Here is a 24,658-nt window from a genome sequence, read left to right as displayed (position 1 = left end):
GAATTGCGCTCTGCTACTCATCAACTTCTCACTGTCCCTCGCTTCAAACGAAATAAATGGGGAGGCTCCAAATTTTCTACCACGGCCCCTGCCTTTTGGAACTCTCTCCCACTTCATCTGAGATCCTGTTCCCAGTACCCCATTTTTCGCCAAGATCTCAAAACCTTCCTTTTTACCCAAGCCTTCCCTTCTTAATCTTCCCTTGTCCCTCAGTCTTCCTGTCCCTTGAGTAGTAGTATCACATAGCGCCAAGAAACCGCCTGGTGTACGCGCGCTCTAGAAATATTTTTAAACTCAAACTCAAACTCAAACTATTCCCACTCTAATATTGCAAAAGTAGGATTAGTGTTGGATAGCGAAAGGGTAACATTTACTATTCCCACTCCAGTGAGTGCAACAGTAGGGAAAGTATTGGACAGCGGAAGGGTAAAAATTACTATTCCTTCTCCAGTAAGTGCAACAGTAGGAAAAATGATTGATTGCGAAGGTTTAAAAAATTATTATTCCAACTCCAATGAGTGCAACAGTAGGGAAAGTGTTGGATATCGAAGAGCAAAAATTACTATTCCCCCTCCAAAGAGTGCAACAGTAGAGAAAGTGTTGTATAGCGGAGGGGTAAAAAATACTTTTCCCACTCCAGTGAGTACGACAGTAGGAAAAGTGTTTGATAGCGAAGGGGTATAAATTTCTATTCCAACTCCAGTGAGTGCAACAGTAGGGAAAGTGTTGGATAGCAAAGTGGTAAAATGTACTACTACCATACCAGTGAGTGCAACAGTAGAGTTAGTGTTGGATAGCGAAATAATTAAATTTACTATTCCAACTTCAGTGAGTGCAACAGTAGGGAAAATGTTGGACAGCGGAGTGGCAAACATTACTATTCACACTCCAACAGTAATATATATATGTTTTGGAGGTTGGAAACAGCATTCATGCAGGTATTATTAATAGCGCAATGTGAATGTAATACGTTATATTTTTTATTCCAAAGCATTTTATAGACATTTTCAGCAACAATGTCTAAAATCAATATAAAGTCTTTTATGTATTTATACAGTTAGAAATGTAATTACAATTATAAAAGACATGTATTTATACTGATAGTATTTTTCTATATCCATCAATTGACATGTGACTGCATTTGGACTTTAAAAAGGGTTGAGCACTCTGTAACGCCATGTGACCAAGGCCGCTGGGATGGCCGAAACGCGTCATGGCAGTCTGTCTGTTTGACAAATAAATGTATGCTGGTAAAAAGGTGGTCCTTGCCTCGTAATTCGTAATGGAGAGCGCAGCTGCTGCGAGGTATTGCAGATATATATATAAATCTATGCACTTAGCAAAATAAACATGTTTCTGAAACAAGACCCCACGGAGTCAACGCCTGTTTACTATGGGTAGACAACAGGATTGGTGAAAATATATATATATATATTACCTACTGGTGGTCGCCAGTAGGTAGTTATAGTTAGGACCTAGCTACCATAGGAAATCTGCAACATTCTATTGGGAATAACTTTGGCGCCGGTGGAGGAATTTGCGTGTAATTTTCCAAAATTTAGGCCAGCTCCGCTCCGCTTCTTCCCTGGAAGTTTCGGGGGGATTCGTCAAGCGGGGGCCGAGAAAAAAGGGGGGTCCCAAAACGTGTTTTCCCCATGTTCATTTCCATAGGACGAATAGACAAGGCTACAGCCCGAACCACTGAACGGAATTACACCAAACTTTGCAAAATTTTAGGGACTGGTACGCAGAAGTGCCTTTTCTATATTTGGTGAAAATTGCTCCAGTGGTTTTTACGAAAATTAGGTTAAAAAACACATATATATCTATATGCGCGCTTCCAGCGCTTACCGGTACGGAAGTGCGCAAGCGGAAAGCTGATTGGCTCGCGCGTGTCTGTCAAGATTCTAAACAGTCCGGAGAGTCCGCCATCTTGTGTCTCGGTAGAATCGAGACACAAGAGGTGAAAATAAAAAGGGGGAAATGATTATAAGGGGGCAGGGTAGACCCTCCCTGACCCCCTAGGTTTTCTGAGGGGGGCCTAGAAGGACCCTGAAGGGCAAAAAAAACATTTATTTATTTTTTTTCCGCGGGGTAAGCGGTGGGTGCGTTCCCATGTACGCTTCCTGGTACGCGAACCCTGAGCGCACCACGGGGAAAAACAGTGTAAAAAATTAGAGTAAAAAAATCATTTAGAGTGCTTAGAGGTAGGGTAGCTCTGAAAAGAGCTGTTGTGTTATGTGGGTGTTTTTTGTACCTACAAGTAGGTACCAATGCAGAGTCTCAAATTCAAGAGGAAGACTCTATTCCCCTCATCTGTAAAATGTACACCATCTCTCCTATAGATGCTTTGCATGTTGTAACGCAAGTTGTTGTGGTATATAGAACCCATACCATAGTCTCTGAGGAAAGCAGAAACAGATTTATTTACATGTTTCCTTGCTTTCTGAATCTGTGGACAAAATTGGTTGGACCAGTTCCATTTTTGCCTTTGGCATATATTAGAAAATACCAAGGCAGTTTTTGGAAAAAGTGACATCAATTGCCCAAAGATGTCCTTTAAAAGCATTTCCAGACCTACCCCAGTCAAAGTGCCCAGGTCATTGCCACCACAGTGCATCACATTGCACAATTATGAGGTCAGCGTGTGGTAGATGCATAAAGGATTTTACCAATGGTATCAATTGGTGACTTCTCAATCCTCTCTGTCCAATCCACACAATGTCCACATTTGGTAAATCAAGGTTGCAAATACCTCTGTTACTTGCATATTTTTCACTCCAGTGAACAAAGCTATGACCCACAAAACAGACTTTTGGCATCTTGAAGGTAGATGTGCTTGTATTCAGATGAGTTGTGGAAATGAAATGGCAGTTTGAAAGTAGGAGTTATGAAAAAAAGTGGTTGAGATTAAGTGCACTTGAAAAACAAGAAATGATTGGTGGTTTCTTAACATTCTCTACTGAAAATTAGGGTGTATGCATCTGTTTTTTGAAAGAAGTAATTCTAATGGTTGAGAAAAAGTCATTGAAAGAAACATTGCACATGATTAGCTAGTACATTGAGAGGTCAAACTCCCTTACTGGATTCTTTTGCAACATAGTATGATGAACTTTTCACCTGTGTGCTGAGTTAGGTGGGAGTTACCATGGTAACAGGGTGAATGAGCACTGGGGGGATGGGTGAATATTATGTGAGTTTTAAAGTGTTGAAATGTAGAACCAACTCTTTTCCTTAACCTCACTACTCTTCTCTCACCCACCCACACCCCATTCCCTTACTCTGCTTCCCTCACTTATTCTCAATCCCCATGTTTACTCCCCTTTCCCTCACTCCCCTCCCACACTCATCTTCTTTCAGTCCCCTGCTTTACTTCCCTTCCCCTATCTTCCCTTCCTTTGCTCCCTCACTGATTCCCCTTCCCTTACTCACCTTACTCCACGTCACTTACTCCTTCTCTCACTCCCTCTGTCCTCTCACTTCCGCACTCCCCTTCCCTCACTCCCTCTCTCTTAGCCTCACTCTCTCCGTCCCCTCACTCTCTCACTCCTCTTTTGTCATGCTCACTCCCTATAACTCACCCACACTCCCTCACTTACCTTTCTTTGCTCCCTCACTCAGTCCCTTTCTGTCACTACTTCCTTCACTCCCTCTGTCCCCTCACTCCCTCACTCACTTTTATCCACCCTCTTTCACCCCTCCTTACTCACGCTCACTGCCCTTCTCTCACCCTCCCTCACCCTCATTCCCTTACTTCGATTCCCTCACTATCTATCATTCCCTATCCTTCACTCCCCTTCCCTTTACTTTCATCCCCCACTCACCTTCTCTTAGTACCTTTGCTTCAGTCCTCTACCCCTCTTTTTCCTTCCTTCGCTCCCTCACTCATTCCCCTTCCCTAACTCATCTTACTCCACTTCACTCACTCCTTCTGTCACTCCCCCTGTCCTCTCACATCCTGACTCTCCTTCCCTCAATCCCTCTCTCCGAGCCTCACTCCCTCTGTCCCCTCACTCTCAGTCCCCTTCCCTCATGCTCACTCCCTTTAACTCACCTACACTACCTCACTTACCTTTCTATGCTCCCTCACTCAGTCCCCTTCTCTCACTCTTTCCTTCACTCCCTCTGTCTCCTACCTCCCTCACTCCCCTTGTCTCATGCTCACTTGCCTTTATCCACCCTCTATCACCCCTCTTTCCTCAACCACACTGCTCTTCTCTCACCCTCCCTCACCCCCGTTGCCTTACTGCACTTCCCTCACTTCTCGTCATTCCCCATGTTCACTCCTCTTCCCCTCCCACACTCACTTTTTTTCAGTCCCCCTTCTTTACTTCCTTTCCCCTCTCTTCCTTTCCTTCACTCATTCACTCATTCCCCTTCCCTTACTCACCTTACTCCACTTCATTCCCTCTGTCCTCTCACTTCTTTACTGCTCTCCTCTCACTCCGTCTGTCTTACCCTCACTCCCTCTGTCCCCTCATTCTCACTTTCCTTCAATCACCCTCACTCATCTTCAAACCCTCACTGTCATCAACTCACTCTTACTCACTCCACCTTCCTTCTTCCTCACTCCACTAGCCTTACTCGCACTCCCATTACTTTATCCTCCCTCACCCTCTTTCCCTCAATATCAATCCCCTTTTTTCACCTTGACTCATTTCTTTCCGTCACTCCCTGTCACTCTCCTTCGTTCACTCCACTTCAACTCACTCTTGTTTACAACTCACCTTCTCTCACTCCTCTTCTGACACTTGTTCGCTCTGTCACTTTCTCCCCTTCATTCACTCATTTCATTCATTCATTTATTCAGTACACATTCTCAGAAAAAAAGAATTGCAAAATATGTAAAGAATATAGCTCTTTTTGGAGAATTGGAGTTAGTTCTTAAAAGAACTTTTTTTTTCTTCTTTTCTTTTTATTTTTTAAAAAAACTTTTTCATAACGATTTTATATTTTTTGTGTATTTTTTTCAAGGAAAAAAAAAACAGGGATTCCAAAACTGCTCAACAGGAGCAAAAAAAGGTGAAAAATTAGGGATGGGGATGGCAGCGGTGTTCCTCTCTCCTCCGAGCAATCAGTTCAATACTCTGCTCCCCATAACAGAGCAGTTCATCGCAATCCATGCATAGAATTTTGATGCGTGCAAACTGCGGCTGCACGTTCAGGATCATTCTTCTACCTTCTCTTCCAGAAGCTGTTGCACCACCAGTCGAGGTGCTGGCCCCATCTCTCGGTGCATTCCTTGCCAGGTCCCTGATACTCTCCCGGGCATAGTTCTGGGGGTGCCTTTTTGGCACATGTCTAATCATGGTGGAGTTCCCAAAACTGTATTTTTTTCTGGGGTCACCACATGAAAGAATTGTGTGACATATCTTGCATTCCACCTTTGGAGCATTTACTTTCTTCTCACCTTCTGGAATGCTGAAAAACTTCCAGATGAAGTGCTCCTTAATTTTTGGTTGAGGAGAGTCCTCATGGAGAAACTCATAAGAGTCACTGCTGCTTGATGCTCTTGCAGCCATTCTTTCCAGAGAATTGAAGAGGAGAAAAAGGGAACAGGTCTTGCTCTCTCCAAAGTGAAAGAGGTAGTGAAGGAAATGGGTGGGGTTTTCATTAGTTGTAAAAACAACTGTTAACAACCAATGAAAAGTGTTATTTTAAGGTCACATGACTTGACACGATTACGCTACGCGCTCCGGAGCGCTTCTGGGGGCGCTTACGCAGCACGTACGTGGGCGCTACCAGGGGGCGCTTACGCGGCGCGCCTGTATGACATTTTGTTAAATTTTAGGAAATGCGTTTAAAGTTAAAATACGGTTATTTAAAATCAAAAATACTACTTTTATAAGTATGCCACTGAATGTCTTGCATTATTATTTACTATAAATACATACTTATATTTTTTTTCGCACGCGGAAATAGCGCTCTCGCTACGTGTACGGGTGCGTTTACGGGTGCGCGAACCCTGAGCGCTCCGAGGTAAAATGATAACAAAAAAACAACTACAGGAAAAATACATTGAAAAATTAATTTTAGAATGTTTTTTTTATTACAAATATAATAATTAATAGTTATAAAAAACAGCTATTAAAAAACGTATTAATTCACTTTAAAAACCTTTCAAATTGACTGAAAAAACATAGGCGTCACACCAGTTATAGTTAGCTGAACATTTTACTCATACAAAACCATTGAAATTCCCACGTTATAGTTAGTTGGACTCACAATAACTCGCGCACCCGCAATCCACTGCTGATGATGTCACATATTACATCATTCATGACATGGTCAGTGACATCACTGATGCCATCACTGATGACATCTCAAATGACATCACTGATGACATCTCAAATGACATCACTAATAACATCACTGATGACATCATCCAGTGACTGTGTTTTTCTGTAAAGTTTAAATATGTTTTACATATTGAAGAATGAGTGAATGTATAAGTGTCTGGATGAAGGATTTAGTAGGTGCGTGACTGACTGTATAAGTGAGTGATTAAATGTGTCTTACTGAATGCATTGGATAGTGACTAAACTGTCTGAATGTGTGCATCAGTATGTCTGTTGTTGTGTAAGCTGCTGCATGTGTTGATCAGTAGTTATATGAGTGGCTATATGGGTTGTTGATTGGTTGCCCAAGTATTTGTATGTGAGGCTGAGTGTGTGTGTGGTTGGCTGGGAGGTGTGTGACTCTGTGCATAGATGTGTAAGCAGTTGATTCACCTGGTGTATGGGTTTAAGAGTGCATGTGGAAACAGCTGTATGGGCGGTTGACTGTGTGCATGGGTGTTTTGGTGACTGAATGGATATCTCAGTGCTACATGTCCAAGTAAGTAGATATGTAAAACACAGTGCATGTGAGAGTTGGTATATATAAATGACTATACATGAGAGCCAGTGATTGTGTGAGTGGCTGTATGGATCAATGTGTACTTGTATCAGTGATTGTATAAGATAGTAAGTATGTGTTAGTATATGTTTGTATATTTGAGGCGTTGTCTATATAACTGTATAGATGAGGAAATGGGAGTGTGATTGATTCTTTGCATGACTGATTAGGTGAGTCAGTAACTCCATGGATGAGTGGCAGTGTGTGAGTGTCTGTATAGGTGTATGAGTGCATATGATAGTGTTGTATTGATGAGTGTCTGTATATATGAGTGATTGTATGTGTGAATGAGTGGATGTGTGTGTAGACCTGGGAATCAGTGAGTGTGTATGAAGTTACTGGTATTGGTGTGTCAATAATTTCAGGAATGGTAGTTTGTATTTAACACTTGGTGTATCAAAGTTTAGATTAGAGTGTGAGCAGGTGCATCGTGATGTTATATATATATAGATATATATATATATATATAGATATATATATAGATATATAGATATATATATATATATATATCTATATATCTATATATCTATATATATATATATATATATATATATATATATATAAATATATATAATAAAACACATTTTAAAAATGAATAATATAAAAAAAATAAAAAATATAATATAATAAATATATAAAAAGAAAACATATTATTATATTTATTACATATAAGAAATGCATGCAAATAATATATTAATAAAATAATAAATACATTTAAAAAAGATGAGTTTAAACTAAAAAACAGTAACGAACAAAAACATAAATTAATATGTACATGTATTTATTTTATTTCCTACCCTATAACACCACACCAATAACAACACACTTAAACATTTTTTAATAAATGTACTTCCATAATTAACATAATTAATAATAAATTAAAAAATATTAATAATAAATAAAACTAATAAACATTGACTATACACACTTTAACACTATAATGTCTACAACACACACCTAAATTAAACTATAAAATAATAAAACACAATTAACACTTATTTGTACATTAAAAACTATTACTATTTACAACTAATTATAAAGTAATTAAAATGGATTTAATGCCCACCCTTTACCCCTTTAAAAGTAAAAACAACAGACAAAAAAAACAATTACCCAAACTAAATATCAAATAATCAACATTAATTAACAACTATATATTAATTAATTGAACACAAATTACTTCCCATCCTTTACCCCTATAAACACCACAACACACACCTACAATCAATTACACAAATACCATAATTAATGTTTAATTAATTTAATTAATGTCAATTAACAAAGTTATTAATAATAAATAAATAAACTACTTAACACCCTTTACTCCTATAACTCCCAAAAAACACACCTAATCAAACACTTACCATAATTAATTGCCAATTAATTAATTATAATTAATGAACAACCAACTATTCATCAATTAAAACTAAATTGCTTCCCACCCTTTACACCTATAAACACCAAAAGACACATCTAAAGTTAATTACACAATTACCATAATTAAATACGAATTCATTAATTAGGATAAATTAACAACCAATTATTAATTCGTCAATTAAAAATAAATGACTTCCCACTATTTACACCTATAAACACCATAACACACACTTAAAATTACACAACTACTTCAGTTAATAACGAACTAATTAATTACAACCAATTACTAATTCATCAATTCAAAATAAATTACTTCCTACCCTTTACAGCCTTAAACACCACAACACACACCTAGAATTATTTACACAATTACCATAATTAATTACCAATTAATTAATTATTATTAACTAAAAAAAAAAAAAAAAAAAAAAGAAACACGCAAGAAACACGAGGGAGAACATGGCGGCCGGCTGACTAGCGGGTCGCGGAGGTCTGGAGAGTGGCGGTGTCAGGCTAATATGAGGTCGAGGGCCGAGCGTCAGTGAGCGGAGTTTTGTTTCTTGTTATAGCGGTACTTACTTGTTGTGCACCACGGCAGGTTATCGAAGGATACTGGAAGCCGTTTGCCGGCTCGATACAGGAGACCAGCGGAGTCGGCAGCGGATGGCGGAGGACGCAACGCAGCAACCCGCCGAGCCCGAGACTGTGGGGGCGGAGTCGCGCTATCTGCCGGCTGGGAGCGAGCAGCACAGGGTGTCTGCAGAGGTCGTCGAGTGCTCGCGAAAATCGGCACTCCAGTAAGCGGAGGAAGGGGTCAAGGCTTGGAAGCTGCTACATGCAACACAAACAAAACAGAGTTGGATAGTGTTCCACAGCGGATTACTACAGAACAAGAACAAGTAAGCAAGAGGGGGAAGGAGGGGGACAAGACCTCAGGTTACCAGTTAAGGAGCAAGAAAGTTAATAAAGAAACGTCTGTGGGACCAAGTGGTAAAGAAAGCACACAAGTTGGAAAAATAAATAACGAGGAGGCAGAGGAAAGTGCTTTCTCTGAGACTACAGTACACAACTCTAAGGCTTCACCATCGAAAAAAGAGAGGAAAAAAAGACAGAAAAAAGAAAGGGCGCTGTTTAAGAACCCTATAGCTCCCTCACTGAACCTCTACTTTAAGCCAGTCCCAAAGGTGTTGGTGTTGAAACCTGAGCCTGTTTTGCAGCATCAGTGTCAAAATAAGGGTGGCAAAGAGGTAGAATTTGAAGAAAAAAGGGAATCTTTATCTGAAGATAGGGAAGATCTCGAACAGGATTGGTCAACTCTTTCTACACCTAACCCATTTCAGGTTTTAGAGATAGAGATGGATGGGGGTAAGGCCAGTAGCGGTGAGACTGAGGTGACGGAGCAGATATTTCAACCTAGCATACCAGCCACATTAAGTGAATTAAAAGAGAGTCCACCTATTGATGTCGTGGATAAAAAAGTGGAAGACGATATATTCACAAGGAAAGAAGAATCCCCTAGGAATGAAAGGTTGGGGCTCTCTAACGTGGAATTAACTTTAAGACAACAAGAGAGCTATACCTCCACAGATGGGACCGTCATGGAACTCCTAAAAAAATTAGAGCGCGACATACATTTAGGATTTGAAGCCTCTAGAAAAAATCAAGAGCGTATTAATGCTACTTGCGTGTTGTTAGAGGACAAGATAGATAAATTAACGACACGGGCGGGAGAGATGGAATCTGCAATGAAAACTATCCAGGGAAGGGTCCTGGACAATCGAAAGGAGATAGAGACTCTGTATTCCCAAGATAGGCACATGGATGAAAGGCTAGAACGGTTGGAAAACATGCAGAGGCGCAATAACTTAAAAATTCTTAAACTGCCAGAAGGAAAAGAAGGGACAGACTTAAAGGCGTTTGTAGTGCAGCTACTGAAAAAAGAGTTAGCATTAGAAGAAGATGAGGAAAGTCTGGCTCGGGACATACAACGGATACACCGAGATCCTTTTAGGTTGAATCCTGACCGGGCTAAGCCAAGAAAAATTTTGATTAATTTTGCGACTTACTCATTAAAAGAAAAAATCTTGTTATCTGCTTTGAAAAAAAAATCTATTTTAATTGATGGAATATCGGTGGATATAAGGTCAGATCTGTCACCAGCTACAGCAAATAGACAGTGGGAGATGGGAAAGCGGTTGGTGCCATTAAGGGAGCTAGGAGCCACGGCTCAATTAAAATTTCCAGCCTTTCTTAAAGTTATGTGGCACAATAAAATGTATAACTTTCGGACGGTGGAGGAGGCAGATGCCTTTTTGGATGTTGCAAGGGGATTAGGCTCTCGACCATAATAATTTCATAATTTCTTAATTTAAGGCACACCACCACTCAGACATCCACAGGCCTAGGCCATGGGAGTAATGGTTGGGTTTTCCAGGGTGGGAAGTGAGAGTAGGGAGAGGGGTGGGGTAAGGGAAAGGGAGAAAACTATAAAAAATATTCCTCATGAGCAGTCTTGCTGTGACTTAAACAGGAAGAAGAAATGGGCAGCATATGGCAAGCATGATAATTACAATGACCAGGGCCAGAGGTAAGGAGTTAAGATTCCTTAGCTGGAATGTTAATGGGCTCAGAGTAAAATCTAGAAGACAGTTGATTTTGAAATATTTAGAGGATTCATCCGCACAGATTATTATTTTGCAAGAAACTCATTTAACACAAAGGGAAAGCAAGGAGATTTTTAGCACCCAAAAATGGATAGCAAACGCAATTTATACATCCCAAGACCTGGTTACAAAGGGGGTAGCCATTCTGATAAGGAAAGGATCCGACATAGTAGTCGAAAATAGTATAGTAGATAGTAGAGGAAGATGGGTGATTTGCAGTTTGCGACTTTCGGGAGAAACATTAACAATAGTGGGTTACTATGGTCCGAATATAGACGATCCCGCAGTCTTAGAGAAAGTTGAGCTGGAGGTATTGGATTTTCCTGGCAAAGTAATCATGGCAGGGGATTTTAATACGGTACTAGATGGGAAGATGGACAGGGCAGGTAACTCTAGAGCAATAACAAATATTAAAATGACTGCCAAACTTAAGTCAATGATGGGCCAACTTGGGCTTTGTGACATTTGGAGATGGAAACTTTCACAACAGTTAGGGTTTACCTTCTATAACAAAAAATATAAACACAACTCAAGGATAGATTTTTTTTTGGTTGATAATAGATTGAGAGAGAGGGTTACGGATGTAGCTCATTTAGGGGCACATTTATCAGACCATTCAGGGGTAAGTCTAAATCTGAGGTTGGAAGAAGAGAAAATCACTTCAGTTTGGAGGTTAGACCGGGCAATTTTAGCAGATTCAGAAATTTTAGAGATTCTTAAAGAAGAGATACAAGTTTTCCTAGAAGTAAATGAGAGTTCAGCTGGGGACGACATAGTATGGGAAGCGTGTAAGGCATTTATGAGAGGCATAATGGGAGTTCAGGGCGCAAAGAGAAGAAGATGGTATTATAGCCAGGTATCTAAGTTAGAAGAAGAGATTCGTGAATGCGAAAGGAACCGGATTCCCCAGGATGATACTATTTTAGATGGTCCGTGTGACAAAAAACTTTTGGACCTAAAAGTTCAGCTAACTGCGTTACTTGCACGACGAGTCAAAGAAAGATGGGAAGCTAGCAGGTTGGCACATTTCTCATATGGGGAGGGATGTGGCAAGCTATTAGCCTGGAAAGCTAAGAAAGATGTCGTACGCAATTATATTAAAGAGATTAAGGAACCAGGCACTGATCAAATCATATCAGAAAATAATTTGATGGTAAAAGCATTTCAGGAGCATTACACGAAGGTATATGCAGAAGACTTGTGTCCAGATATAGGGGAGATTGAACCCTGGCTATCTTTAATGAAACCACTATCAGATGAGGACATGAGGGGGCTTAATAAGGAAATCACTCAGGAGGAGCTTATGAAAGTTATTAAAGATAGCAAGAGAGGGAAAGCCCCTGGACCAGATGGTCTACCTGCAGAAGCCTATAAAGCTTTTGATACTACATTGGTCCCTAGTCTTTGTCACCTATATAATAAAATATTTTGGGGGGAGGTGAAAATCCCAAACTCTTGGAACGAGGCAAATATTATTCTAATTCTGAAGCCAGGGAAATCCCCAAAAAATATGGACGCATACAGGCCGATCTCGCTTTTAAATTGCGACTATAAATTCTATACAAAAATATTGGCTGACCGGCTCAGTAAAATAATTCATAAATTAATACATGAAGATCAAAGAGGTTTTATTAAGAAGAGGTATTTAAAAGATCTTACTTATTCTTTGATAGGGATGATAGATTTAGCCTCTAAGTATGATTATCCCTTGGCCGTGATAGCATTAGATGCTGCTAAGGCCTTCGATCGTGTTAATTTTGCCTATTTAAAAACTCTTCTGCAATATCTCAATCTAGGAGATAAATTTACCCATTCCATTTTTTCACTATATAGTGCTCCGACTTCACGTATACTTATAAATGGCACCCTTACATCTCCCATAAGGGTAATGCGGGGTACTCGGCAAGGATGCCCCTTATCACCTTTACTTTTTAATATATATATAGAACCCTTAGCCTGTAAAATTAGAGAATCAGAGGAGATACCCCCTTTTGCAGTAATGGATTGGTCAAAGAAATTGGGTTTATATGCGGACGACATTATTGTTTATTCTTCTAATTTAGTTAGTTCATTGGAAAAATTAGTAAAAATAACAAAAGATTTTGGAAGGATCTCTGGTTACCAGCTAAACCAAGAAAAGACTGAGATAATGACTTGGAATCTCAATACAAGTACTGTAAAAACAACAGCAGAAATGAGATATCTTGGTGTTAGGATTACACAGAAGATTGAGGACTTGGTGAAAACTAATCTTGACAGAGTAAAAAAAGAGGTTGGAGATCTGCTAAAGGGCTGGATGAATATACCTCTGTCAATATATGGGAGATCGAATTTAGTAAAGATGATGATTATTCCAAAAATTACCTTTTTGTATGAAGCTATTCCATTATGTTTTAAAAAGGAATGGTTGGCGAAAATACAAAGTATGATAATTTCATTTATTTGGGCATCTAAATCCTCTCGAATTTCATGGAGGAAAATAAGAAGAAGCGTAAATAAAGGAGGGTTGGCGGCTCCTGATCTACAAATATATGCATGGGCTTTTTGTTTGAAAAATTGCAGGATGTTATTGGGTTCTCTCGTTGATTCACAGATAGGTGAACTGTTTAAGATAATGCTGAAAGTATCAGGTTATCATGAGTTTGGTTACTTATATAAGTTTGGAGACCCTAAGTTTTTTAAAAAAGTGAAACTCAAGACTTTGAAAGATCTGGCTGAGACTTGGTATAAAATAAGAAAAAGTACTAAGATTCCTTATCTTAGTTACATGGCTCCAATTTGGGAATCACCGGGAGCTCCGATCTGGACAAGAGATGCTTTAGCTTCAAATTTGATAAAGGAGCCAGATCTACAAAGATGGAGAGATTTATTTCAAGATGGAAGACTAATTTCATGGAGTTTATGTCAGCAAAATTGGGGCTTAGTTTTTTCAAGATACAAATATGTACAAATTCAAAGTTGGGCAAACCACGCTGTATCAGAGATTGGCCAGGAAAATGAACTTGAAATAAAACTGGAACGAGAGGCCTTTAAGAAGGAAGTTGCTTGCTGGTACTGGCAGATATTGGAGATGGAGGATGGGATATTCGACTTACCAGAGACCCTGTGGAAGAATAGCTTGCCAAGGATTGCTACAGAAGACCAATGGCAAGTAACTATGAGCATGCTATATAGAATTGTTAAACCTGCCAATCTAAGGCGAAATGTTTTATTTACTATCCACAGGGCATACTGGTCTCCCTACAGACTTTCCAAATTTAAGAATGGAGGACTGGTGGAATGTCCAAAATGTAAAGTCCCAAATGTTGATGACCTCCATATGTTTGTATCATGCCCGAATATCAAAAAATTTTGGATTGACGTAAGTAACTCCCTCTCCAAATCACTGAATCAACCTATTGAGGTAAGCCCCGAGCTAATTATTTCTGGGAGATATGATTTGCAAAATAGAGTTTTGGGTAACAATGTAAGACTTATTTTTTATGCCATGTTATTAGCACGTCGGGAGATATGTAAGTTATGGGTCTCACCACTCAGTCCAACTTTACTGGACTGGATATTAGCCATGAGATATACAGCAAAGTTAGATATGTTAGAAACCTCTAAAAGGAATAGAGGTTTTTGGATACCCTTCCTGCTAAATTTTGGTTAAAATAATAGTTATGTTGAAAGTCCAATGATTAAGCCCGTGCCTGTCTCGCTGGTATTTGGAATCTTTAGCAAGGAAAAGAGATGGTGGAGAACACACATCTTGGGTCAGATGGTCAAGAAGGAGTCTAGAAAGGGGACCAGACTCAAAAATATGTGCAGTTCACGCCCCATTACTCTAGAACCAGCCCAAGAGACAACAATAGCCCAGAGGTTGGAAAGTAACAAAGATATGGGCGGCAAGACGGCAAATGAGGATAAAAAAAAAAAATTTTTAAAAATAAATATATAAAAAGAAAACATATTATTATATTTATTACATATAAGAAATGCATGCAAATAATATATTAATAAAATAATAAATACATTTAAAAAAGATGAGTTTAAACTAAAAAACAGTAACGAACAAAAACATAAATTAATATGTACATGTATTTATTTTATTTCCTACCCTATAACACCACACCAATAACAACACACTTAAACATTTTTTAATAAATGTACTTCCATAATTAACATAATTAATAATAAATTAAAAAATATTAATAATAAATAAAACTAATAAACATTGACTATACACACTTTAACACTATAATGTCTACAACACACACCTAAATTAAACTATAAAATAATAAAACACAATTAACACTTATTTGTACATTAAAAACTATTACTATTTACAACTAATTATAAAGTAATTAAAATGGATTTAATGCCCACCCTTTACCCCTTTAAAAGTAAAAACAACAGACAAAAAAAACAATTACCCAAACTAAATATCAAATAATCAACATTAATTAACAACTATATATTAATTAATTGAACACAAATTACTTCCCATCCTTTACCCCTATAAACACCACAACACACACCTACAATCAATTACACAAATACCATAATTAATGTTTAATTAATTTAATTAATGTCAATTAACAAAGTTATTAATAATAAATAAATAAACTACTTAACACCCTTTACTCCTATAACTCCCAAAAAACACACCTAATCAAACACTTACCATAATTAATTGCCAATTAATTAATTATAATTAATGAACAACCAACTATTCATCAATTAAAACTAAATTGCTTCCCACCCTTTACACCTATAAACACCAAAAGACACATCTAAAGTTAATTACACAATTACCATAATTAAATACGAATTCATTAATTAGGATAAATTAACAACCAATTATTAATTCGTCAATTAAAAATAAATGACTTCCCACTATTTACACCTATAAACACCATAACACACACTTAAAATTACACAATTACTTCAGTTAATAACGAACTAATTAATTACAACCAATTACTAATTCATCAATTCAAAATAAATTACTTCCTACCCTTTACAGCCTTAAACACCACAACACACACCTAGAATTATTTACACAATTACCATAATTAATTACCAATTAATTAATTATTATTAACTAACAACCCATACTTAATTAATTAATTAATACTAAATTACTTTACATGTTTAACACTATGACATCTCAATAAAACAAATATTAATAAATAAAAAATAATCAATTAATTTAATATAATTAAATTACTTCCCACCCTATTCCCCTATAATCCCATGACCCGATATGGAACTAAAATGCAAAATTCTTATAAAATTAAGTAATAACTACTATAAACGTAACACATATATTACAAATGCAAACAATTCTTATAAAAAAAATACATCACATGCATTTAAAATATATACTAAAATACATAACATTAATTAAAAAATCGATATTTTTAACAACTATATTTTTGTAAACGGTATTAAACACTTCAATATTTTTAAAATGGATATTACTTACCTTAAATCAATATTCTTGACCACGATATTCTTGCTGTCAATATTTCTGAACCACGATATTTATAAATCGATATTTGTGCAACTCAATATTTTTACTCGATATTCTGTCTGCACACCCTAATTCAGCAAGAAAATAAGAACGTTTTAGTGCTGTTGTCCATTTTATTTTGGCATTTTAATTTGTGTTGGAGAAATCCTAATTGACCTTCCCTAAGAATGGATTGCAGTCCTTCAATAGTTTGTAATATCCAATGTAATATATGGGATTCTGTAATCCCTGTATATGCCCCTGTCTTTCTTTTTAATCTGCGACTTTTGACACACTCAGTCACTGATTATAAAGAAAAGAGGTGCAAACCTGACTATTGTAAGTTATTTCAGTTATGTTCTGATGTTACAATGCCTACTGCCAGAGCCAGCGGCAAAGGCGAAAGGCAGATCAGGTCAAGGAGCTTAATTAGAACAATGGAATGTCTGGAGCTCCATTGGAAACAGTATAGTGCTCTGGGCTTCTAATGTCCAGTAGAAGCCCGGAGCTACATTTTGTGAACAAAAGGCCTCACGGAGCTCGAGGGGATGTCAGTCCCCTCAGGCTCCATGAGGCCTTTTTTTTACAAATTAGATCATTCTGCCCTGGAATGTTTTCATAGCCTTAGAGCCCCCCGCAGCTGGCTCTTCCAGCCTTTAAAGTCCAGCTCCCATGTTAAAGGCCCTGGCCTTCAGCTCAGGCTGTTAATGCTAAAGTGGGCCTTTAATGCCCCGTAGAGTCAAGTACACCGGGCTCTAAGGCTATATAAAATCAGCTGTTAAAACAAGGGAATTAGATCTTTGCTTTTCTTTCTTCTCTATTTTTTTTAGCTTATAACGGCAAGCAGAGAGAATGTTTATTTTTGGCACTCCTTATATAGTTAGAGACAAGTTAGAATCTTTTTGCATGTTTCTACACATTCCGAGCTACATTAGCATTTTTTTTAAAACAGGCTTGTATAGAACTGTTTCAAATGTGTTTTTAACAAATATCGAATAGCTTTTGATGTGTTTAACTTTGCACTAGAGGTTTTATTTTTATTCTTCATGTTTGCAAACATTCTCACTCTTTCATAAGAAAAAGCTATGCACCAAAGTTTTAAGTGTTTTGTGGAAAAGGTGATGGTGTGATCATGTATTATATGGGATAAAGTACTACCCCTGGTGTACATAATAAGGATATTGCACTTCAGAGTTTCATCATAATCTTATACAGGAACTCAGCCCTCAGCCTCGTTTCTCTATATGGTTATGGAAGTACTCGGTGACTGGCAATATCCCTAACATGTACGGCAGATGGTACTTGATCCTATACATTATGTTATCATGCATGACTTTTTGACCCAGTATCTCACTACCTCAAGTTTGTATGGCTTCCATGATGAAGGTAGACACACCCTGAATAAATGGCAAGTAACAGTAAAAATAGCAATTAAATATTTTCATCTTCAACTTTCTCCAAATATTTCAAACTAGTTACTCCATTCTTATGGAAAATATTTGTAGCAGCATCAGGTTGGGATCTGCGCACTGCAGCAGGGAAGTGCACTGATAGCCACAACATCAGACAGTACTGAAGAAGTGCTGATGCGTTTGGAATCTTCTGAGATCTTGAGGAAGTTCAGGGCTGGGATTGATCTGGGTTTGAGTTTCCAGGTAATCACATACATTCCTAACGGCTTCCCAGCACCAATGTGCACACCTCAGCAGTAAAATCCTGTAGCCTGCAGATAAATCGGATGTCATATATTTTCAAGTGGGTAGTGGCAGCGGTCTTCCAACCTGTAAGCATATTTTTCATTTGGAGAAAAAAGAAAGAACATTAATAATCCTACCTCAAACTGAAGGATTTTCTGATAGTTTAGAATCAGACATAAAAATGGAAAGCTACAATTTTCATAGTTTAGGCACACAGGAAAATGGGTTGTACTGTAACTCTGAAACTGAATAACTTTAGAAAAACTGCAGGTGTAAGCACACGACTTCTAACATTATTATTTTTTTGTGAATCAGACGCAGATTTTATTAAATGTGAAACGTTTATTGCAATACATCTGTGCTATTGACTTAAAAAATGTATATGTATTTTTACTCTGAAAAGCAACTCTTGCACAAAAGAGGATGAGAAGAGGAGAGAGAAGGAAGACAAAAGAAGGCAGGAGCAGGAAAAGAAAGAACAGAAAAAAGAGCAAGAAATACGAAAACGGTTCAAAGTAAGGACTTGCCTCAATGAATGTTGTTGTAATGTCGTAATTGTAATGTAAGCTATTTTTCTAGACGGGGACTCGGAAAAACTGTCATGCATAATACCTTCAGAAGTAATCAATTAAGGTTCATATTATTTTTTTAAACATTATTATAGATTTAGGATGTTTATATATTTTGTTTCCTATTGATCTCAGTGCCCTTCCAGACTTGTTGCCACCAGGTCGCTCACGGATGACTCTGTGAAACACCCCCTCTGGCTCCATGGGCACTTTTGGGTCACTCCTCCTGTGTCACTCCTGGGTGGACTCCAGACTGCTCTCGCGGACACGCCTTCGACATCTTTTCCCCTTGTTTCATAGGTTACAGGCCTGGGGGGGCTTGAAGAAAACAAATTATGAAATTCAAGGAGGCCAGAACTACATTTACCCAGACACAGATACAGAATTTTCAAAATATCTGAATTCTGAACATGTATCCCAGTGGAGAGCTCATGTTAATCACTATTCACCCAAAGAAGAGTGGTGTCTCAGGAAGTGAGCTGCTTGGATGCTTGAGAGGCAAAATACAGTGATAGCTGCATGGAACCGATCATATTTAGAGTGCGAGTAAAGGACGAAGTACAGTGCAGCTGTGCAGTAGCGTGAACCTAGCCAAAAGGCATCGAAGCGCTGTACGGGGTCAAAGGCAAGGATACAGCCAACAAGAGACAGGAAATGTACCTGGGTTCTCAGGTACTGGATTTTCTTCTTTTAATAGTAACCAAAAATGAACATCTACGTTCCAAAAGCGCGACGGTATATAATTCAGTATCCGAACTGGAATTGTAAATGAACTTAAAGAGTTAATGTGGTCTATATGCTAGGTATAGGGGATGTGGCCTAACGGCTAAACTATAGACGATGGAACCTGGAGACTTGAGTTCTGATTTCGGTGCCACCACTTGATTAGAATGCGTGTAGTAATTGGACAAAGCGCCTGGTGCCTCAAACAGAGAAGTACATAATGTAAAACCCTGCTCAAACCCTCCATTCAACCGCCGCGCTTCGATGCTTGCCTTGTGCAGTTTGTCTGCCATTGGATACAACTTTCTGTTTTCTATTCTTTATGAGTTAGTTATTGTTGGACTGGGCCCTCTCTGCAGAGTCACCCCCAAACCTTTTGCCTTCACCACTCCGGTTTTCTTAACCCGTTTCTGTTGGGATTTAAGACTCTGTGCACTATAACACTGCCAGGGTTGGATTGATAATACAAATCGGCCTGGGCAAGCAAAACAAAAGTGGCCCACATTTGCATATTGCCTTTCGCAAAACACGGCTTTCTGCAAAATTTTATTTAAAAAATGGGGGGAAGGTAAAAAAAATACACGGATTAGTTTACACTGGTGAAATGCACCTGAAAACAAGTGAAGCCACTTCTGCTCAGACCCCCTGCCCCCGCTCACTATGCATACATTATTTGGCCGGCCCAGCGAGTGGAAGGGAGTGACACCTCTACCCTTTGATAAAAGGGAGGTAATGGATGCCCATCTGCCCCCAGAAAGGCCACTCAGGCCCCCACTGCGTTGATGGAAGTATCCAAACAACCCAGGAACCCCCAGCTGCTCAAAAAAGCCGCCCACAGCTGGAACTGGACACCGGCCCCGCGGGCATTGCCCGAGTGCCCGCGTTACCAATCCTACCCTGACCACTGTTATCCAGTGCTAACGTGCTTGTGCTCTCTGCTTTAAACGTGGTAAAATTAGCTTACACCCCATTGCCACATTTAATGTACTTATAAATTTGTAGCAAAGTGGTACTAGATGTACCTGGACCTGTCAATTAGATGCTACTAGTGGAACTGCAGCACTTATTGTGTAACTAACTAGCCTTTCTAACCTTTTGCATGCATCGGATGGCCGGCAGCCATCTGACAACACGATGGGCGTGTGCGGAGGATGGCCACCGGCCGCCCAAACTGCGCGCGCATCATTTTAACCAGATAAACAAGTCTCAGGCATGCCATTGCAGCATGTGTGCAGTTGATAAACTGCCACTTCGACCATATGCCAGACCTAAACCTTCTTTTTTAATAGAAATAAGTCACATGTAGAGTAGGCACTAAACAGCCCAAAGGGCAAGGGGCTTTGTATTAAAAAAAGTGGGACTTACATGTCCTGGAAGTGAAAAACTCTTAAATTCGTTTTTTACTACTGCAAGGCCTACGTCTCCCATGGGATAACATTGGATTACCTTCTTACATTTAATAAACAATAACTTTTTGGGTAGCAGGAAATGTCATGTTTGGTGTCTAAGGAATTATAATCTTAAAACTCTCCTTAATGATAAAGTCAGATTTTAAGACAAAATTCAGGAAATGCCACTTTTAGAAAATTTACATTTCTTGTCCTAAACATTTGGTGCCCGCAGCATTTTCCTGAGTCACATGACTAGGTGTAATTGGTAATTGGCTTTTGTGCATTCCTCCCAGACAAGGGCTGAGGGGAGGATTGGGTGTTGGCAGGATGAGCCATCCTGACAGGCTGGGTGGGGCAGAGCTGTCACCTACCGCACTTGCACTTCAAAGGAGCTGCCACAGCACACAGACAAAATACTTTACACTAGCCTTGTCTGAATCCAGACATCCTGGGACCAGGGAAGGGAGAAGAAAAATTCCAAAACCAGATTTGTGAGTCTAGAAGTTTCTCCCACTTCAAGCCTGGCGACCAGGTATATTATTGGCTCCTCAGACCAACTCTTTTGTACAATCCTGGACCTGTGGATACTACAGGTTGGCACCCATGTCACTTCATCTCAATAACTCCAGGAAAAAAGTGAAGAATGGTATAATGATGACCTACGCAGGGAAAAATCCAGATGTAAACACTAAGTGCCGATTCCGATCTCGGTCGGAAGGGCACCGAATTGGGTTCGGCATTAGCGGATCGGATTCGGAGGCTGAATTTCTGTCCGGTTCGTACACAGGTCCGGACGTCGAAGTACGATGCGAACAAGCGGAAAATCTCCGTCCGAATAGTTTCCGGGTCCGAACCCCTCCGTACGTCTCGGCCGTAAGCAAACGTTAGCCCGCAATGGAGGCGTATTCCGACCGAGCCAGTACGATGCTCGATTCAGACAGCTGGATCGAGTCAGAGCTTCCGGCTCGCAAAAGCTCCTGGAGATGAGGTTTTGGGCGTTCGCATCGGACCCCCTGTTACCCGCAGCCTTACGACCCGGACACAGGGGGAGACCCATGGGTCTCCCTAATACAGGCAGGTACGGTGCAGATGGCACCGACTCGTACCCACCGTAGGGGGTGCACTTGTTCGCAACATACCCATTCAGTCAATGGGAGCCCATGTATGCATCGTATGTTCGACTCCCATTGACTTCTATGGGAGTCAGACCGAACCGAGTCCGACAGCATACGGCTGCATCGTACTCACTCCATCGGACTGCAGGAGTCCGGATCAGTCGGAAAACACCCCGGTGCCGGCCCGGTCTGAGTGGTTTCCAACCGAGATCGGACTCGGCCCCTAAGAAAAATCCTGGCGCAAATCCCAGCTGGAGACAGATAAACAAAAATTCAAACTGGCCCTCGCTATCTATCATAAGAATTTAAAAAGGGTATGTAAAGACCATTATATAACTAAACTTAATCAGGAAGGAAACTCATCAAAAGATCTTTATAAAATTCTTACTGCTCTTACCCATCCTACCCCTCTCAGGGTTTGTGTGGTAACCTAGCCATATATGTTGACGATAAAATCAACTTGATTTACAAACAATTTCCTCAAAATATGGGCCAGGTGCTACCTATCAAATCTGAATTAATACCACTATTTGGCTCAGGAGAAGGTCTGAAATATTTTAAGCATACTGATGTTGCACAAGTGGAAGCCATGCTAAAAAAGGCAAAATCTGGATCTCCTCTGGATATTATGCCTGTCCATAAGTTTGCCCTTCTCGCCCCTTTCTTGGCTGCCCCTATTGCTGAGATCTTAAACTCGTCATTAAGAGAAGGCAGTGTGCCTTTAGATTGGAAGGCCACCCAAGTACTTCCCATCAAGAAGAAAGATCAGGTGCCTACCGAAGTGCTCTCCAACTACAGTCCCATTTCGCTTAGCAGTTAATGGACTACTTTGAGACAAACGGCATCCTTGATCGCTCACAGTCTGGATTTAGAACCAACTATTCCACTGGGACAACTCTCATTGGGGTAACGGACTATATTAAAATGGTCTTAAATGATAATAAAGGAGTGATGTTGGTCCTGTTGGACCTAACAGCAGCCTTTGACACGGTCTCTCATCAGAAACTGATATTTCAAATGAGAGAGGCCAGTCTGCAGGGGCTGGCGCTTAATTTGCTTGTTAGTTTTTTGGACCAACGCATGCAAACTGTCAATCTGGGACCTTTTCGATCTCGAACTGTGATGCTTAGTAAGGGGGTGCCCCAAGGCTCTTGTTTGAACCTGACTTTATTCAATATCTACGTGGCCCTCTAGCTAAAGTCATCCAAGAATACGGCTTCATGCCATTTTCCTACGCAGGCGACACACAATTACTCCTATCCTTTGATAAGGATACAGAGTCAGTCGATCAGCGTTTTGCTAAATCCATGTCTGCCATAGCCAATTGGATGACTGGTCACTTCTTGCAGCTAAATGCGGCCAAAACCAAAATCCTGCTGTTTGGTCTGGCACTTATTTCCTAGTACCCTGCGTGGTGGCCGACAGTGTTAGGCCCCGCCCCCTCTCCTACCTTTGTGGCAAAAAATATAGGGGTCCGACTGGTTGCACGGTTATCGATGAAAGATCAAATAATCACCACTGCCAGGACTTGCTATCATGCCTTGAGCCTTTTGCGCAGAGGGTTCATTTGGCTGCCCCTCTCAGTACATAGAACCCTAGTTCAGGCTCTGATAATAGGTCGCCTCAACTATGCTTTACTGGCCTCTGCAAATTAGGCTTTCCTTAGCAGATTGCAGATCGTTCAAAATGTGGCCGTACGCTTAATCCTTAATAAACCACCTCACACCACCCCTGAGCCACTATTGAAATTTCTCCATCGGCTTCCCATCTGCCAGAGAATAAAGTTCAAGCTCTGTTGCTTTGCTTGCAGACCCGTTTTTGGCACAAGCCCGAGCTAAATGGCGGATAAGTTCAAACTGTATTTTTCGAACTGGTGTCTCAGATCGGAAGGCAAAGGGCTGCTGGTGGTCCCTCGTTTTAAGAAAATTCGATCTGGAGGCAAAATGGTTGCCTATCTGGCCCCATAACATTGGAATTCCTTGCCAGAGGAGTTACGTAAATGTTCTAGTTCCGCTCACTTCAGAAAACTTCTGAAGACGGAATTATTCAAGGCTTGAGCTATGGAAGTCTGTCCCTGTTCGATCTGTTTTCTATGCTAGCGCGGGAATATCCCTGCAGAGGTGATTCCTGCGCTCTTCAAATTCCTTACATACATACAGAAGGATTGCCCTGCTGCCTGAGGCTTGCACCACAGTCTGAGAAGGCAGACTGGACTTGCTTCCTGCATCCCAGGCTACCTGAAGTGACACCAAGGATCAGCTGACTGATTTCTTGCTCAGAGCTACAGCGACATAATAAGCTCAAGTTTGTGGCATGTGTGGCAGATATAGGTTAAAAAGGGAGAAGTATGATGTGGAGCGGAAAATGCACACAAACCATGAGCATAGTGAGATATACAGTTCGAGATGCATGTGAGGCAACAGGAGATGGAGGACAGAGTGACTAAAAACATAATCACTTATGTCGAGTGCTCAAACACACAGAAAAAAGTAGCTTCTAAAATGGGAGCCGTGGATTGGCACGACAACTTGGTCCATGCTCTCGGGAGGGCTAAACACAAGAATAGGCACGATGAACGCATACCATGGACAAACGGGGACAAATGATATGAGAGCCACGATGGAGTGAGCAAATTGCAAGCCTATGGCCAGGCTGAACCCACAGATGGTTAACAACATGTCTTGTCAAGACAGCGCATGCGCTGTCTAGCCAAGACCTAAAAGGGAAAG

The 24,658-nt window shown here is 39.9% G+C and overlaps 1 protein-coding gene across 8 annotated transcripts in view; it reads left to right on the top strand.

The window, feature by feature from the left end:
- FYB1 (FYN binding protein 1) overlaps positions 1-24,658 on the top strand; it is a 706,027-nt gene that overhangs the window by 544,131 nt on the left and 137,238 nt on the right. For all 8 annotated transcript variants that reach the window (XM_086960560.1, XM_086960558.1, XM_086960559.1 and 5 more), the window contains exon 7: positions 18,535-18,646. In XM_086960560.1, coding sequence (XP_086816686.1) covers positions 18,535-18,646 — 112 coding nt within the window. The remainder of the gene's footprint in view (positions 1-18,534; positions 18,647-24,658) is intronic.

This window comes from Lissotriton vulgaris, chromosome 3_1 (genome assembly GCF_964263255.1).
Source record: "Lissotriton vulgaris chromosome 3_1, aLisVul1.2, whole genome shotgun sequence".
NCBI lineage: Eukaryota > Metazoa > Chordata > Amphibia > Caudata > Salamandridae > Lissotriton > Lissotriton vulgaris.
Note: the sequence above shows the minus strand (reverse complement) of the source record. Positions and strands in the feature narration are given on the sequence as shown.